The sequence below is a fragment of the Biomphalaria glabrata genome, chromosome 15, assembly GCF_947242115.1.
Source record: "Biomphalaria glabrata chromosome 15, xgBioGlab47.1, whole genome shotgun sequence".
NCBI lineage: Eukaryota > Metazoa > Mollusca > Gastropoda > Planorbidae > Biomphalaria > Biomphalaria glabrata.
In genome coordinates this window covers 5,223,355-5,239,930 of record NC_074725.1, presented here as the reverse complement: position 1 = coordinate 5,239,930, position 16,576 = coordinate 5,223,355, and the positions used below count along the sequence as shown (strand labels likewise).

General features: G+C 35.9%; 1 protein-coding gene across 2 annotated transcripts in view; it reads right to left on the bottom strand.

Annotated features, from left to right (window-relative positions):
- The window catches only part of LOC106066699 (uncharacterized), a 30,022-nt gene extending 15,317 nt beyond the window's left edge, over positions 1–14,705 (bottom strand). The window contains exons 1-12 of one of the 2 annotated variants that reach the window (XM_056012286.1): positions 14,577–14,705; positions 12,638–12,700; positions 11,900–12,108; positions 9,818–9,868; positions 7,173–7,244; positions 6,778–7,049; positions 4,415–5,980; positions 3,721–3,918; positions 3,200–3,293; positions 2,398–2,564; positions 914–1,898; positions 279–398 (exon numbers count right to left, since the gene is read on the bottom strand). In XM_056012286.1, the coding sequence (XP_055868261.1) occupies positions 279–398; positions 914–1,898; positions 2,398–2,564; positions 3,200–3,293; positions 3,721–3,918; positions 4,415–5,980; positions 6,778–7,049; positions 7,173–7,244; positions 9,818–9,868; positions 11,900–12,038 (3,664 nt within the window). In that variant the 5' untranslated portion in view covers positions 12,039–12,108; positions 12,638–12,700; positions 14,577–14,705. Of the gene's footprint in view, positions 1–278; positions 399–913; positions 1,899–2,397; positions 2,565–3,199; positions 3,294–3,720; positions 3,919–4,414; positions 5,981–6,777; positions 7,050–7,172; positions 7,245–9,817; positions 9,869–11,899; positions 12,109–12,637; positions 12,701–14,316; positions 14,532–14,576 lie in introns of those variants that run through there. The other variant, XM_056012287.1, reaches the window with a different exon arrangement.
- Positions 14,706–16,576: the final 1,871 nt, after the last annotated feature.

The window sequence follows — 16,576 nt, the reverse complement described above, 5'->3', positions numbered from 1 at the left end:
AAATATTTTTTAATTATTTCAAATTCAACATTTTTTTTTACTTTTACTGCAAATTTTATTACAGAAAAAAAATAAATTAAAATTACAATGTCAGATTTGATTTTTAATTGAAATGTATGATGGACTTAGTTTTATTCGAATGTTCCTTCAGAAAGTAAGATTATGATTATGTCCTACCCAGGCCTCCTAAAGAAAGGCTGGGAATGGCCATGGTGAAGACAACTCAAGAACACATGGTCACACAAGACAAAGCATTCTTTATTTTATAAAAATCTTACGCATTTGTTCTGGCTCCTCGAGACTAGAATTTTGTCCAGGAAAATGGGATGTCCAGTTATTGATGTCTGAATGGTGGCCTTCCCCTTGTGAACATGAAGTGGATGCTGCATTCATGGACCCTAATATTATATCAACAATGTTAGCACCACATCGAATAAGACATAATACAATGAATTAATGCGTCTAGAGTGAATCTGTATCATTAGTGTGATATTAAAGGCTTATTATGCAAAGTTTGTAAGACCTATTTAAAGCCAAGTAACAAGACTGTAATGTATATGATATATTTATCCGGCATGTATCTTACTCTCTTTGTCAATTAAAAGCACTAGTTGGGCTCAACTTCCAGTGTGATTATTCGTATTGGATTTATAATTCAAGTGTCCAGAATTTGTAATCTTGAATTTGTTCTGTGCTATTTATAAGAGATCAAGGATCTGCTAAAATTTACCATTGCAACTGAAAATTAAATCTCTATTTTCTGTTACAAGTATCAATAATTACCGATAGAAAGGATGAAGAAATTTGTAATAAATTACAATGAATACAGTGTAATGACTAGCAATGTAAAATTAAACATTTTAAAATAAACTCAATGTATATATATGACAAGTTGTGAATAATATAAACTTACCACTGTCTTGGAAGTAGCCATAATCAGCATCATTTTGAGATCGGTTAAGGAAATAAGATCCTGGATGGTCTTCCAGTTTGGCAGCGACACTTAAAAGTGTTGCCTCATGCTCAGGAACATGTGAAAATGTTTCAGGACTAGGGCAGGACCTGGATGTGTTTTTGCTGCTATCACCGTGGCTAGCCTCCTTACTGCTAAGCAGGCCCTGGGCAGCAACAAATGATGTACCAACAGGTGAGTGAATTGAGGAATTTTGATTTGGTCTGCAGGTGGAGAATTTAGCAGACTGCTGGCCCTCCACCAAGCTATTTGATTTGACTAGATTTGTTGGGCAGACAGCGTCACTGCATTCACCCAAAACAGCGGTAGTTTGGCTGGCACTCATTTCTTTAGTGCACACTGCCTCATTGGTAACATCTTCTGTAAACAATGACCTGTTAACTTCAAGACTAGCTTCATCAACCCAGTAGGCAGTGCTAGTGTTAGCAGCCTCGACAGACGTACTGCCCACACCAGCATCAAACGAGTCCATGCCTTTATCGTCACCCTCTAATGTCCAAGAAAGGCGTTGGCTATTGGAGAAGCCACCATACACCCATGGGCTATTGCCAGTCACCTTGTCTGTTGTGGACTGACACTCTCCTTCATTATTGTCATCATCTGCCAGGTAAACAGATGGAAATTCAGAGTTTTCCTGGGCAATGGGATCACAGGTCTCTGAGTCTGAAAACATGTAGTCTGGTGAGTCCCTACTGCTAGGAGAGTTCACGTTGATAGAATCAAAGCTTTGGTTGGACACCTGACTTTCAGACAAGTATGGGAGCTCGAGTCTGGAACTAGACGGCTGCTCCACATCGTTGTTCAAGGAACTATTGCACAACACATTTTCATTGGCTGTCACAAGGCCAGGGTCAGCGGAGATCATTTCAAAAGCATAAATTTTTCTGTTACAAGTATTTACATATTTGAGCAGAATGTTCTCATCCTGTGAGAAAAGTTAAAAAAAAATAAATCTATGAAGATTTCAATAAAAAAAATCTGTCAACTCTTTAACAAGTAATTTATCAAGAAATCAAACAGATTTGTCAAAAATAACATTGTAATGTTATCGTGTCAAATGGATTTTGCTACGATAACAAAAACTTCACAATGAAGAGAGAAATAAAATATTTTCTTATGGCTCTTCTCTCAATAATACATAGAAAATGACCATATTGTTTCCTATTACAATTGCATTACTTTTATTTTGGTGCGACATTAAGTCTAGTTTCTTTGGACACTGAACAAAAATATATTAGGTGCTGAATGTAAATCAAATGGAATGTTTTTTTTTTTTGTTGTGTTCTAAAACGTTGAAAACATTTTGATCACAGCAAAAAGAACAAAATGATAATTATGTCTAGCACACAACTAACCATTACCCACAAAATGGGCGAATGATTTAATTCCAGCAGAAACAGCCAAAGATACAAGTCATTACTTACCAGTATCCTAGATATATGAGAATCTAAAACTTCAGCCATTATGAAATCTGTATTTTCCAAGTTCATCAACTCACTGAGTTTTTTCTTCACAGTCCCAATCTTGTCTGTCTTCAGGAGGTTGAGGAGGTAGCGCACAGGAGGTCGGTTCTGGGAGACATACACAACACCTGGAAATGAGATACATACACATTCAGTTTATAGTAGTGCAAGATGCTAAATGGAATCATGTCCATTAATGCATGCAGAATGTGTCAGACACTTTCTTAAGTTTGCAACTTAAGATCTACCTAGTCTGGTTGCGTATGCATTAGTGCAGTGGTGCCTGCATGTTGCTGATTGGAGTCTACTAATGCATGCAGAATGTGTCAAAGGCAATTTCTTTTTGGTAAGGACAGGGTGCCCACTGGAAGCGCCATAAAAATCAACTCAGGTGCCATTTTTTCCTCACTGGCATAGAGGAAAGCAGCTGGCAGCAAATGGTCTCTGAAAAAGACAGCTGGAGAGCTCTCACAAGTCTCAGAACACACATTTGAGGCACAAAGAAAAGATCTTGTCACAGAAGGCAAATATAGAAAACTTAAATAGACCCCCCAGCGAACAACAGCTTTGTCTGCAACAGATGTTGCAAAATATGCATTGCCTGCTCACTTGAAATACGACATTCATCCTTGGTCTTTGGAAACGAAGCCAATGATTTATAATGTTCACTGTTTATGGCAGCAATAATCAGTTTTTATACTCCATCTCTAAGAGCAAAGTGCAACAACAATTGTTTTGACATTGATTTATAGGCACTACTTACATATTTGCTGGTCCATAGCATGAGGTATAGGTAGTGAGAGGTACATGAAGGGCTCATAGGTCACTGACACATGACTGCATTCAGAGCACACCACCTGAAGAGACCCAAACAACTCAGGTAATATACCAATAGAAATATATATATATTAGCTCTGGCTAAATTGAATTATTTTTATCAGAATGATTTTTCAACGCATTCTCTCAAACAAAATGGTGCTTTTTGGATATCAATAAGTGATTCTCTATGTTTCTTTTTCAAAATACAAGTTAATGAGTTAAAAGCATTGCAATTATTCCAAAAGTTAATAGACAAAACCCTAACCCTATAGCTTGTATAATCACCTCTATACAGAATGAACATATTATATATATATGTAATCTCCAAAGCATTACCATTTACAGCTGCACTCTATGAATAGACAAACTATCCCTAAAGAAAGTCAATCAAAATCAGTGAGTACAATAAATACTGACTATAACACACTGACTCTAAATTATGATTAAAAATCTCAAAATCCTTACTGTACTACGGAACTGTCCTTGAAAGGTGTTTACAACTATGCTGTCATTTTTGGCCAGGTAGTCATTCCAAGCCATGTTGGCCATCATCACTTCAGATGACGGGCAATGACGCAAGCAGTTTGGTACAGAAGAACATTCAACTGATGATAGATGTGATGAGGACTCAATCTCCTCCTCATCAGAGCATTCAACTTCAACCTTAAGAAAAAGAAATATAATTGGTGTTTATATATATAAAAAAAAACTAAATATATACTAAGTTAATTTTGCTTTTCTAGAGATTAGAGCTTAAAAAATAAATTAGGAAACTTTTATTCATAGAATGCATATTCATAAAATAAACAATGAATGCTGGACAAGGGAAGAGAACCTGGCTGCCAAGAACACCCAGTTTTTCAGAAAGATAGCTGGAATGTTTATGCAGGAACTGTGGAGAATCTAGTGTTTCTAAGCTTATTTGTCAAACTGGAACTGAGTACAGCAAGTACAGGCATCAGGTCTTTATGATGGCTTCCAATTGATGGTGATTGCGTACATCCTCATCATTAAATTCTATGTCAGTTAGAGCTTGAGAAGCTCAAATCTTCTTTTGCAAAAACCCTGCGGTATATTAAGTTTATGTAAACACTTCAAAACCTTAACACAAAAAAATCCCAGGCATCAAAATAATATAACAAAGTCCAGTAGCTATTACCTCATCTATTTCCATGTTCTCAGCACCTGGTGCTGAATCTGTCAGGTCAGTCCGGATGTTGCTGTGAACAGGGATGGTGTTGAACTTGCTGTAGGCCTGCATCTGAACATTCTTCTCTTCCTCATTCAGTTTGTGGGGAAGCAGCACCTCCAAAGGGCACACCTCGTTAGTATGGGGGGAAAGTTTTGACATGGGCTCAGCATCCAGCACGTCTAGGTCAAGACTGTTGTTCAAAACATTGGTATCCATATTCTTGGTAACTGGCTTAACTATGGCAGAGGCTGAATGAACATGAAGATTAGTGTCCTTGATCCCACTTAGCCTTTGGCAAAGTAAAACCTTATCTGTTTTATCCTCTTCTCCAAAAGCTTCTTGGAGAATGTTAATCTCCTTGGACGGCGGTCTGTGATGTCGGTTATCCACTTTGGCAAACTTTTCAGAGTCAGAGGTGATCTCCTGGAGAAACTCAGAGACTAAAACATTGGTATTAAGTGTCTTGGTCTCTTTACTATAATAGTCATCCAGAAGTCCTGGAGATAGCTGGGACTGAGCACTTGGGTTGTCTGAACTAGAAAATTTGGCATTCAGACAGAGAGCCTCCTGGCAGGATGTCACCATGTTATCAATCACGTTGAGATCTTTCTGAGGGCATGATAAGACAATGTTACCTGAGACAATAGCTTCCTCTGGATCTCGTAAGACACCAGAATCACTCAGCATGTTTTTTCTATTCTTGTTGGCTTTCTTGCAATCAGAGGAAGAAGTGACACAGTCCTTGATGTTGTTATTCGAGTTCCTATTTAGCTCAGATGCATCAATTTTCAGCCTTTTAAAAGCGCTGCTCTGCTCAGAGTCAGTGCTGTGAGCAGAGATAGTTGAATGGTTGCTGTCTTCCGAATGGAAAAGGGCACCACAGGTCGTAACGGAGCTCCCACTAGACACCCTTTTAAGTGAGGGCTTCAGAAGCAAGCTGGAGTCAGAAGATGACACGTCATCCAAGTTGGGTCGGCTAGTATAACGTTTCAACGAAGGAAAAGAACTGGAGATTAATTCTTCATCGTCCCGATCAGGACTTTTCTGACTAGCAACATCGCCATGACTAGATGGACTTGTGACGGCCGAGTCTGATACTGAGGCTTCACTTCTTGGACTCCCCTCACTAGGATAACTTGGACTTTGCCCTATTTCACCAATCAGAGAAGGCTGGGCAAACTTGGAAGCACTTCCTGTTTCTGTGCTTTCTTCAGCACAAAGTTCTATCACAGAGCTTTTGGAATCCTTATTGTTGAGGTCTATCACATTAGACATCTCACCATGTGTAACAATGGCATCATCACCTGGCCGAGCTAATAGGAATGGATAGTCTGTTCCTATATTTGTAGTGGTAATGGCGGATGAGCCACCAGCCACAGGGAAAGACGCAGGCTGTAGTAATGAGGCTGATGTCAACAAGGATTGGGCTAGAGGTAGAGGAGAGGATGAGAAGGAGCCTTTATGTGCTGTTGCGTTGTTCAGTTGTTCGTGAAGTGTGTCCAATAGAAGAGCAAGAAACTCTTGACAGTCATGCTGTAAGATTAAAAAAAGATTATTAATTAACTGAGCTAATTACTTTTAGACCTAAGAAGATGTAAAAACAATTTTGATTATCTCCTTCCAACCACCATTACTTTCCCCAACAAATGCCAGGAACCCATTAAAGTTTGGAGGAATCAGGGCATCCTAAAAATCCGTAAGTTCAAATCCATGTCTTCCCCAAAATTTGAACCCAGGGCCCCTTAGTTCAAAAACCAAGTACTTCACCACTCAACCACTATGCTATCCCCCACAATGGGTGCCATGAATACCCTAAAATTATCATGAACATATGCAGGAAAATTTCAAAAGAAGGAAAAAGTTGAGCTCAGGAAAAGTTATGCTCTTCTTTTAAAATGACACCAGAATCATTTTTTTTATATATAATGTTTTAACAATAGACATTTGGTCTAAAAAATCAACTGTAGTAATTATGCACCCACTTCAGAAATGTGAAACAAATTTGGTTGTCATCTTCTTAACTATTTTAAAGTACATTTGCAAATGGAAACAATTTGAACTTTTAGGTGAAACAGAAGCTGTAACTGGTCTGGGTAAACAAATTAAAATATGATCTTTTCCCCTCTGTTTAGAACTGTCTTTGGCAAATATACATATAAAATTGTTTGAGTAATTAACATAATTCTTAAATAATTAGTTAAAACAATATTAATAGAGAAGTTTGGCATAAACATAGAGCACTATTTCAATTTTGAATTAAATTAACTGGAAGTGAATAGGAGGATTTTTAAAATACAAAAACTAACAATTGCTTTTTTTTTAAAACTAACCTGTCTGTAGTCCTCAAACTGGGAATGATAAAACCCCAAATACTCTTTGAATTTCCTTGGGTGCACCACAGAGAACTTGCCACTCCACATTTTGCACAGGAGGATGTAGAACTGGGTGGTCAGTGTGTGACGATTACTGTCTGTAAGGATGTAATTATCACAGAAATACTTGACCAAAGGAGCACAGCTGACCAAGCTCTGGATCCCAGCATTCATAAAACAAGTGTTGCCAAGATTGTACAGGCCACAGGATCCATGAACTGCTTTGGAATCTGTAGGCACAAATTTAAAAAAAGAAATTAGGAGTGTAGAAAACAAGTCACACACTTAAATCTACTCTCCCTAAAACTTTATTGTCAGACTCTTAAGCTATATTCTCTGAAACAAAATCTTACCCAATACATCTTTTGAATAGTTCACTGTTTCAGAAGTGTAAAATGTTGGTGGCAATGTGGGTCCATAGCGAACTGAAAGAAGAAATGATAGAAAAGGCTGCTAATTAATCATTGCTAATAAAAAATTAATGAACAAGAACTAACTTTTAATAAACTAGAACAATCAAACAACAAACAAACACAATCTTGCAATTAACATTTGTAACACAAACACAATCTTGCAATTAACATTTGTATTTTATCTTCTAACACAAATATACCTTCAAATTATTAAAACCTAATGCTAAAAGATTAAAATATTTATATTTTTTTTTCGATATCAAAAACTAGAAAAGCTATAGAAAATCTCATATTTTGAATCTTACAAAGTTCTACTGCAAAAGCTACTTTTTTTTTTAAAGCGAACCGTTTAATTTTTTATGCAAATACACCATTTTTGAGGAGGTAAAATCAAAACTATTTTTGAAATAATGCTTGATTCGGAGCTCTGTAACTAAACAAAACTATTCTGACCTAAATGTATTTGTTAGCCACAAATCGTTTAGCATATTGTGTGGTGTTTCAAAGGCCTTTGGTTGGATATAATGATTGGCCATGCCAGGGTGCTACTAATAAATAACACAAATCACTGTCTATTCAACCCTTAATATAAGGGAAGGATTTCTTAAAGAGGCCAGCAATGAAGTTCCTCATCAATGAGCATTTAATCACATCCCTTTTCAGGATCACAGCCAGACTGGAGATAGTTTTTCATACTTCCACAATGTGCTGACACTAAATGTTGAATTAATTTGGCAGTGGTTCATGTTCATTTAAAGCACTTTAAAGAGACCCTTAACCAACTGTTGCCAGACCTAACTTACATATTCAAGGACCCCTCTCCAGACAATGATCTCAAGGTCAAGACAGACCCAATAACTGCTGAGGAGGTTACCATGGCCATAGCAGTGCTAAAGAATAACAAAGCACCAGGACTAGCCATGATATCAGCAGAAATGCTAAAATATGGGGGACAGTGCATTGTTAACAGAATGACTGATCTCTTAAATCTCTGTTGGCGAACTTCAAAAGTCCCAGAGGACTGGCAAAAGGGAATGATTGTAAAGCTTCCAAAAAAGGGCAACTTGGCAGGAGGGGCATTACTCTCCTCTCTGTCCCAGGCAAAGTTTTCAGCACTGTTTTGTTGAGACGGCTTCAACAGTCTGTAGATGAAAGGCTCAGAGAAGAACAAGCAGGTTTCCGAAGAGGCAGATCATGTACAGAGCAGATTTTCGTTTTACGAAATATCATAGAACAAAGTCTTGAGTACCAACAACGGCTAACGATCAGTTTTGTGGACTTCAAAAAAGCGTTTGATAGTGTCCACCGAGAATCACTATGGAAAATAGTTAGAGAATACGGTATCCCAGAAAAATTCGTCCAGATCCTACGACACCTTTACAGTCAGTCTAGTTGCTGCATTAAAACAGAAGAGGGAACAACAGAGTTTTTTACAATCGAGACAGGTGTGAGACAGGGGTGCATCTTATCTCCCTTCCTTTTCCTCCTAGCCATCGACTACATAATGAAGAGAGCAATGAACCAGACTGCCTTTGGTATTCCATGGCATGAACAATTCCGATTGACGGACTTGGACTTTGCTGATGATGTTGCACTACTCGGGGCTACAAATAAATGCATTCAAGAAATGACGGAGAGCCTAGACAGAGAGGCACCCAAAATTGGCCTCCGCATAAACTTGGATAAGACTAAAATTATGCGAGTGGGATATAAGCCAAAGGGTGTCCCCGTCAGACTTGGCGAGTCAAAGCTTGAAGAGCTGGACAAGTTCACGTACCTTGGCAGCATCATAACAAATGATGGAGATGCTTACCATGATGTAGCATGCCGAATAGGAAAGGCAGGGAGCATTTTCCAAAGGCTGCAGCCTATTTGGACTAGCCAAGCCATTGGACTCGAGACAAAAATACACCTTCTCAACACAATCGTCATTCCAACTGCTACATATGCATGTGAGACGTGGAAGTCATCTGTCAAAATTGAGAAAAGACTAAATGTGGCTCAACAAAGATGGCTGAGACGGATTTTGGGAGTCAGTTACACAGACCGGATCTCAAACAAGGAAATCCTATGCCGAACTGGGAGTCGAACACTTAGTGAGGTTGTGACTGAGCGTCGCACGAGGTTTGCGGGACATGTTCTACGTCAAAATGAATTACGCACACCAAGAGTTGCGATAACATGGAAGCCAAAACGAGGAAAGCGCTAACAGGGACATCCTCGTATTACCTGGCAACACACCTTCATGGAGGACCTCAGAACAGTGGACACCATGTGAGAGGAGGCTTCAGACCAGGGCCGCTTCTGAATTTCACATTAACTCTCATGGTAATCTAGTTGTTTACTTTTTTTATAGTGCATCTTCCATGCTTTTATAGCATTGTCAGTGTGCATTTGTCCAGACTCTTTTGAGGACGCAGGGGAGGGTGTGCACTTCTTTTAGCAAATACAACACTGCTCAAATCAAGTCTTGAATTCAAACTCTTATTCTACATTTGGATTTGAACTTCAAACCCCTTAGGTAGCCAAACTGTTTATGCCACTAAGCAATACATCACACAGTTTTAATCTGAACTTGAGCATACCTGTCTCCACAGAGCCCTCACTTATGTCAGCAGAAGAATTGTTCAGGCCCCCTAGTACACAAAGAAAAAGACCAGGTTAATTTAAATATTGAGTTGTATGTCATCTTCTAAAAATTTAACAGACAATTTAATTTTGTTTTATAAGCTATTATAATATATGCACAAAAGCTTGATTAAATTGTTTAAAATTAATTAAACCAAAATAGTGTAGTTTTAATAATAATAATAATCTTTATTATCTGTAAGGAAATTAGTCTTTCAATTTGTGAATTACGCCCAACAAAACATTATAACTAAAGAAAACCAAAATGTACATTCACACCAGACTCACTCATAATTTACATGTGAAATGTTTATATCAGTTTCTATTAATGATTTCATTGCCAGGGGAACAAAAGAGTTTTTGTGTCTGTTTGTCTTTGCTATAGGTGTCTTGTATCTCTTGTGATGGTAAAATCACAAAATCCTGACCCAAAGGGTGATTTTTTATTTCTAGAATCTTTTTAGCTTTTTTTGTGGATGTTTGTCTCAAACAGCTCCCCAAATGGGGGTTGTTTTTTTGCCAATGACTTTACCTGCAGCATTAAGGATTCTATGAAGTTTATTTTTATTTTAAATGTTCAGATTGCCATACCAGGCAATTGTGTGTGTGTATTTTTATGATTCCTCTATTCAGGTCGCACACTTATCTGAAAAACCTGGAAACAAATAAAACCTGGACATGGTTCTCGAAAACAGCTCTAATGATTATCTTTGGGAAAAGAATTACTTGCTTATTGGCCACACTGGGAAAACTCTAGTTTGATGGTTATAATTTTTTAAAGTAAAAAAAAAATATTTAAATTTGGATAAAGGACTAGAAATTTTTTATCTTGAATAGACTATACATCTTTACTTTTCTTGTTTATATTTTAAATTACTTATTGATTTCAAATTTAAAAAAAAATATTAAAATTCTGTTCAGTTTCAATTTTTAAAACAGTCAAATATAGCACATCTATTTCTTTTGTGAACATATTCTATTGAATATATTTTTGTTTTACATGTTTTGGATATTTCTTGAAAATTGAAGATTAATTACATCCTAGTGCAAACCTCCCGCAGGAAAACGGGCGATGGCAGAAGACAGGAAATTTTTGAGGTCAGTGACCATTGAGACGACAATCCACAGCACACGACATCCAGGCAACCATATTTTATTTAGTGGACTAGCGATATAATCACTAGGTCCTCATTTGAAGCTTAATTAAAAAACATGTCAGGTATGAAGGTTAGAAAAGAATTGTTTAATGATATATAGAATAAGTTAGATTTACCAATGAGTAATCAGAGATGTTGATATTAGCGGAGACTACAAGTAATAACATTAATTATGACATTATGGTCTTTCTTTCCTCCTTTTTTTTAAGACCTTGGAGCCCCATAATTTTAGAAAATTCATCAAATTTTGCTATCATGGTTACAAAGCGTTTATATCAATTCACTATGTCTGTCTGGTAAAAGGTTTGTACTTGTGATTTCTTCCACACCCAATCTCAGATCAAGCTGAAATTTTGCACAATTATTTCTTTTACCTGACAACACAAGAATCAATAACAAAAAAATAACCAATTAGTTAATAAACTATTAGTAATTAATTATTTTGTTTGGTATCTTGAACAAGGGAAGGAAATTGTACTCAACTAGCATAAACTGGATTAGTCCCCTTTTTTATAAATGCTTTTAAAAAACTATTACAATAAAATTCACCCAGAGGCCAGATATCCCTTTCTTTCTCTTGCCCCCCGCCCCCTCATATTTTCCCAACTGGTCCAGATAAGTGATAGAATCGTAGCATATTGAGAAAGCTAAAAGCATGAAATAGCACTAAACAAAAACAATTGGTAAAAATATTTCTAATCATACAGATGTATTGGTGTTGTTCTAGATCTATTACAAACTTAATTACATGACTGAATTACAACTACACTTTGTATAAGTTTTGTGTTTAAAAAAAAATATTTTGTTAAGTTTTTCTTGTTATCAATAGAGATGACAGAACAGAGATTAACAGAAAGATGAAGCCAGTTTTAAAGAAATTACTTTCTCCAGAGGATGCTGAGACATCTTGACTAGCCGCTCTAGAGGATGAAGAGGCCACTGACGTAGAGATAGGGTGAAGTGGGTAAGTGTCAACTTCATTCTGCGGTGTGGAGATCATGGTGCTGGAGGAGACCTCCATGGCCAGGAAGTGCTTGTGGACACAAATGGTGACAGCGTTGTAGCCTAACTCAGAATCAACGGCAAATCACCTAGAACAGAAAGCAGGACACCTGATATACATCGCATCCTTAAATGAGATTTAATTAAATGATTATTTGTACAAAAATCAAGATATCATTTTTTTTTTGGCCATATACATTCGAAATAATATATGTTAAAAAATACGTATTACTTTGCCAAGTTAATCTAATTTGACTTCTTTGTCATAACTTTGAAAAATAAAACGCTTAAAAAAAAAAATTACATCAACTTTTATGTTTAGCATACAACAATACTGTTATAATAGTATAATTTAGTTTCACATGCTGAAATTCTTTTTAACACATTAACTCACTGATCTAAAGTGAATTATCAAACAACCCACAACCTAGACATTTACACCTTTGATGCCAAAAATAGAAAAGTTACTTTATAGAGCATCACACTTTTTATTATAAAGTTTAAAAAAAACAACACACTGTATCTTGTAAACTTTGAAAAGAACTGTTAAACTAATTCACTGCTGAGAGAATAAAGATTAATATTTTACCATAATAAAGAAAATAAATATTTATATACCTATTCTTTGCCCACCTGGCTGTTCAAATGTTTTTTAAATATTTGTTTAGGGCTTCTTGTTATCTGAAAAATAAAAAATATATATAATAATATAAACAGGCAAGGCTATATTTCAATTTATTGAAAGACAGGGATGAGTTTAGGTTGAGTTGAGAGTTTATACCATGGTAACAATGTGTATTTTCCTAAAAATATGTTTCTTGAGACAGCTATAAACAAATAATTAAATTGGGGTCTGTATACAGTGTTACATCTAAACCATAAGGAATCTCTTTGGCAGACATTTTTGGTATTTTTTTGATGTAGCAAACATGTATTAGGTTAATAATAGAATAGAATAGTAATTTATCATTATCATACAAAGCTCAACAACAACAGCAAAAAAACTGTTATTCAATGGATACCAGCTCACATACAACTAGCAGGAAATGAGAAGGCTGACTCACTCGCCAAGAGTGGGAGAACAAACTCACAAGTAAACTCTGCACTCTATCCAGAAGAAATTAATTGTAGATAAAATAAATGAGAAATGGACGAGCTCCCATCCAAATCACAAGAAAGATGATGCTTACTATAAGCTATCCCGACAAGACCAACGTCTAATCTTTCGACTCAGGACCGGACACAACAGAATGCGACAACACATGTTCTGGAAGCTCAAAATTGGAACCAGTGAAATCTGCCCATGTGGAGTATCACCTGAAAATGCCGACCACATCCTCCAAAACTGCTCTCTCTACCAAGAGGCCCGTATAAGACATTGGCCCCAAATCACCCCAATAGAAAGAAAACTATATGGAGAGCTCCCTGATTTGGAAATCACTGCGCAGTTCATCTCATGTATTGGTCTAGTCATATGAACACTCCAACATAACAATGAGAACGATGAAGAAGAAGAATTATCATATTAATCATATGACATAGTCATAAAATAATGATACTAGAAAAATAACTAGATTAGTAGATTCTAAGCTAGTTATCTAGATCTAGTCTGATGATCTAGATGATGAATGTAGCATATATATATATATATATATATATATATTATATTAATTTATATTACTTTTATTAGATCTAGAGCTAGAGTCAACTAGAGCTAGTTTTTCTAGATCTAGATTTATATTATCTTAATCTAGTCATATTCATATACTATACAGTTACATCTAGACTATTAATCTAGATTCTAGATCTATATATTTAAGTTTATCTCCTCTTCTAGAATTATTAATAAGAACAAGATCTTATTCTTAAAGTCTAAATCTAAGTGTTATACTTTATACTTATATAGTCTTTATAGACATTATAGTATAAAGTAATATAAATATAGTCATTATAGTATGGTATTGAGAGTATTATACTTATTATATAGTTATAGACATAAGTGTCTTAATTAAGACTTAAGTGATAGTCATAAAATACTATTCTAATATCAAATATCATATGTGACATCTATGTCTAATACTAATACTATTAAATAGTCTACTCTAGACTAATGACTCTATCAGTCTATGAACTCTCTATGTAGTCTATGATTTAGTATGATAGAGACAGAGAATAGTAGTCTAAGTCTGAGGTGAGTAGAGACTAGAATCTAGATACTAGATCTAGAATAGTAACTAGAATATTTAGTACTTAAGTCAAGTTATTACTACTATTACTAGATCTAGTACTAGACTTACATCATCTAGAATCTAGTCACATTCTAGATCTAGATCTATTCTAGGTCTAGTGTCACTATCACTAACTAACAGCCAGTGTAATGAGTGTCACTGTCTCACTGTTTTTCAATGTTTACCATCCTAACAAAATAAACTTCCGGAATGATTTTGTCTTTTTTTGTGTGACTAGAACAGATTAATTCAATATTCTAGACTCTCGTTAACTAACGTATAGACTAGAGTCTATATCTAGGTAGATCTATAAATGAGCTCGTTATTACCATGGTTTTGAAATAAATCAATCTTAGCTAGACTAGTCATGAAGACTAGACGGAAATTATTTTTTATTCGAAATGGCAACCAGCTAAGTCTCCGTTCTAATTCTATAGATCTTGTTAGAAACATGGACATGCGCACTAACCAGTTTCCTTTGTTGAAACCAAGGGTCGAGTTCTACACTTTCTAAAGAAATAAAATATTATAATAGTAATAGGCCCCCTATTACTAATATTATTATATAGATCTAGATTCTATGTATAGTCTAGTCTTAAAAAATAAGAAATAATTTTTCTTTTAAGAAGCTTTTACATAAAATAACAGTCTCAGAGATAAATTTAGTGTATTTTATATTAATAATTCGAAGATTACTACTGTTCAAAAAATAATACATATAAATGGATAGCAGCACCATGGACAATAAGTGTTTTTAAAGAGAGAAAGTGAATTAAAATGCTACGAAAATAAGGGAATGCGCCGACCGAGGCTCAAACCTGTGACTCTCGATTCGACACCACCGCCTAGCGTTAACGCACTAAGCGAACTTAACCCCTAGACTAGTCTAGATTCTAGACCATCGGAATGTCCAAAAAAACATTTTTCTGATCCAGAGTCATTTCGCCCGTATGCAAATTACCACCCCCAGTGGTCAAAGGTCACATTTGTTTCAGCACCTAGCTTCAACTCCATATTTACGTTCACAGCTTAATTGCTCATGCCCACTGAAGCTTCTTTCAAGGAAAGAGAGAGAGTGAGAAAGAGACAAAAAAGGAGAAAGAGAGATAGAAAAGGAGAAGGAGAGAAAAAAATGAAAAGAGAAAAAAAAAGGAGAGAGATAATAGTGAAAGAGAGAAAGAGAGAGAGAGAAGGAGACAGAGAAAGAGAAGAAAAGAGAGTGGGCCGTTCCAATTCAGTAAAAGAAAGGCCTACTAGAAATCCTAGGGTAAAAAAGTATGTAAGTGGGAGGCTCTTTTATTATAGATTTGAAAAAAAAAGAAAGGATGATCTTTCTTAAATAAGCAATAAGCATGTAGAACCTGGGAGACAAAGCAACAATATGTATAGTAATGTATATTTACTTTACACTACTTTTAGTAAGATAACAGCTTCAGCAGAGTGGTCTTCTTTCCTTAAAATTTAATCTTTAGTAATAACTTCTTGTGTCAGTTGTAGGGTAGCTTAATTACTATATAATTCTAAAAAATGTCTCTCAATATGTTCATTTATTTTGTATTAGGGTATAGCAGTTTAACTTGTATTTTTTACATTTTTACATTTAATATTTAGTTTATATAAATAAAAAATTTAGCCCCTCTTATATTGCACACACCATTGAAAATTAAATTAGTTCAAATTCTTTACAATGACCATCAAATAACTTCTTTTAAAACTCAAGTGCTTGCTTAATGTGTAGTAATGTAAACAAAAGACTCAAACGTTTAAAACATGTACTCTTTAAATAAAGTTATTAAAAAAAATTGTTAAAAAATTTTGTGTCTGACCGGATGAAACTTCTCTGCTTAACCCAGTTGGCCCACAGGCCAATGTTTGCTTATTACTACTTTTTAGTGTGTTGGATCGTTGGGACACCACTAGAGATATGCTAAAGGTCGTTTTCTGTTTCTGTCTTTTGGCTTGGATAGAATCTCTTTTGATGTGCATTTATATCAGTTTTAGCAGGTTTAATTTCATTTAAGACGGACTTTGACAGTATATCTTATAAGTCTGATGGTGCAGTAGATTTGACAGAGTTGTACGTTTCCTATTATTCTAAGGGTAATGACGAACGGTTTTAAACATGGCTAGGTCCATTCTCCTGGTTACCTTCGATGAAGTCCAGTAGGGAATCGGCGCCGGAGGCGCCATTATCCCGTTGATGGTTAGAAAGGCTTTTATCCAACCACCAGGCCTGGACATGGGGTTCTTCGCCCCTGTCCTGTCTGAGGGCACCCAACGGTAGGCGGCCATATTGGTTGACTGACTGGTAAAACCGGGCCGTGCCGTG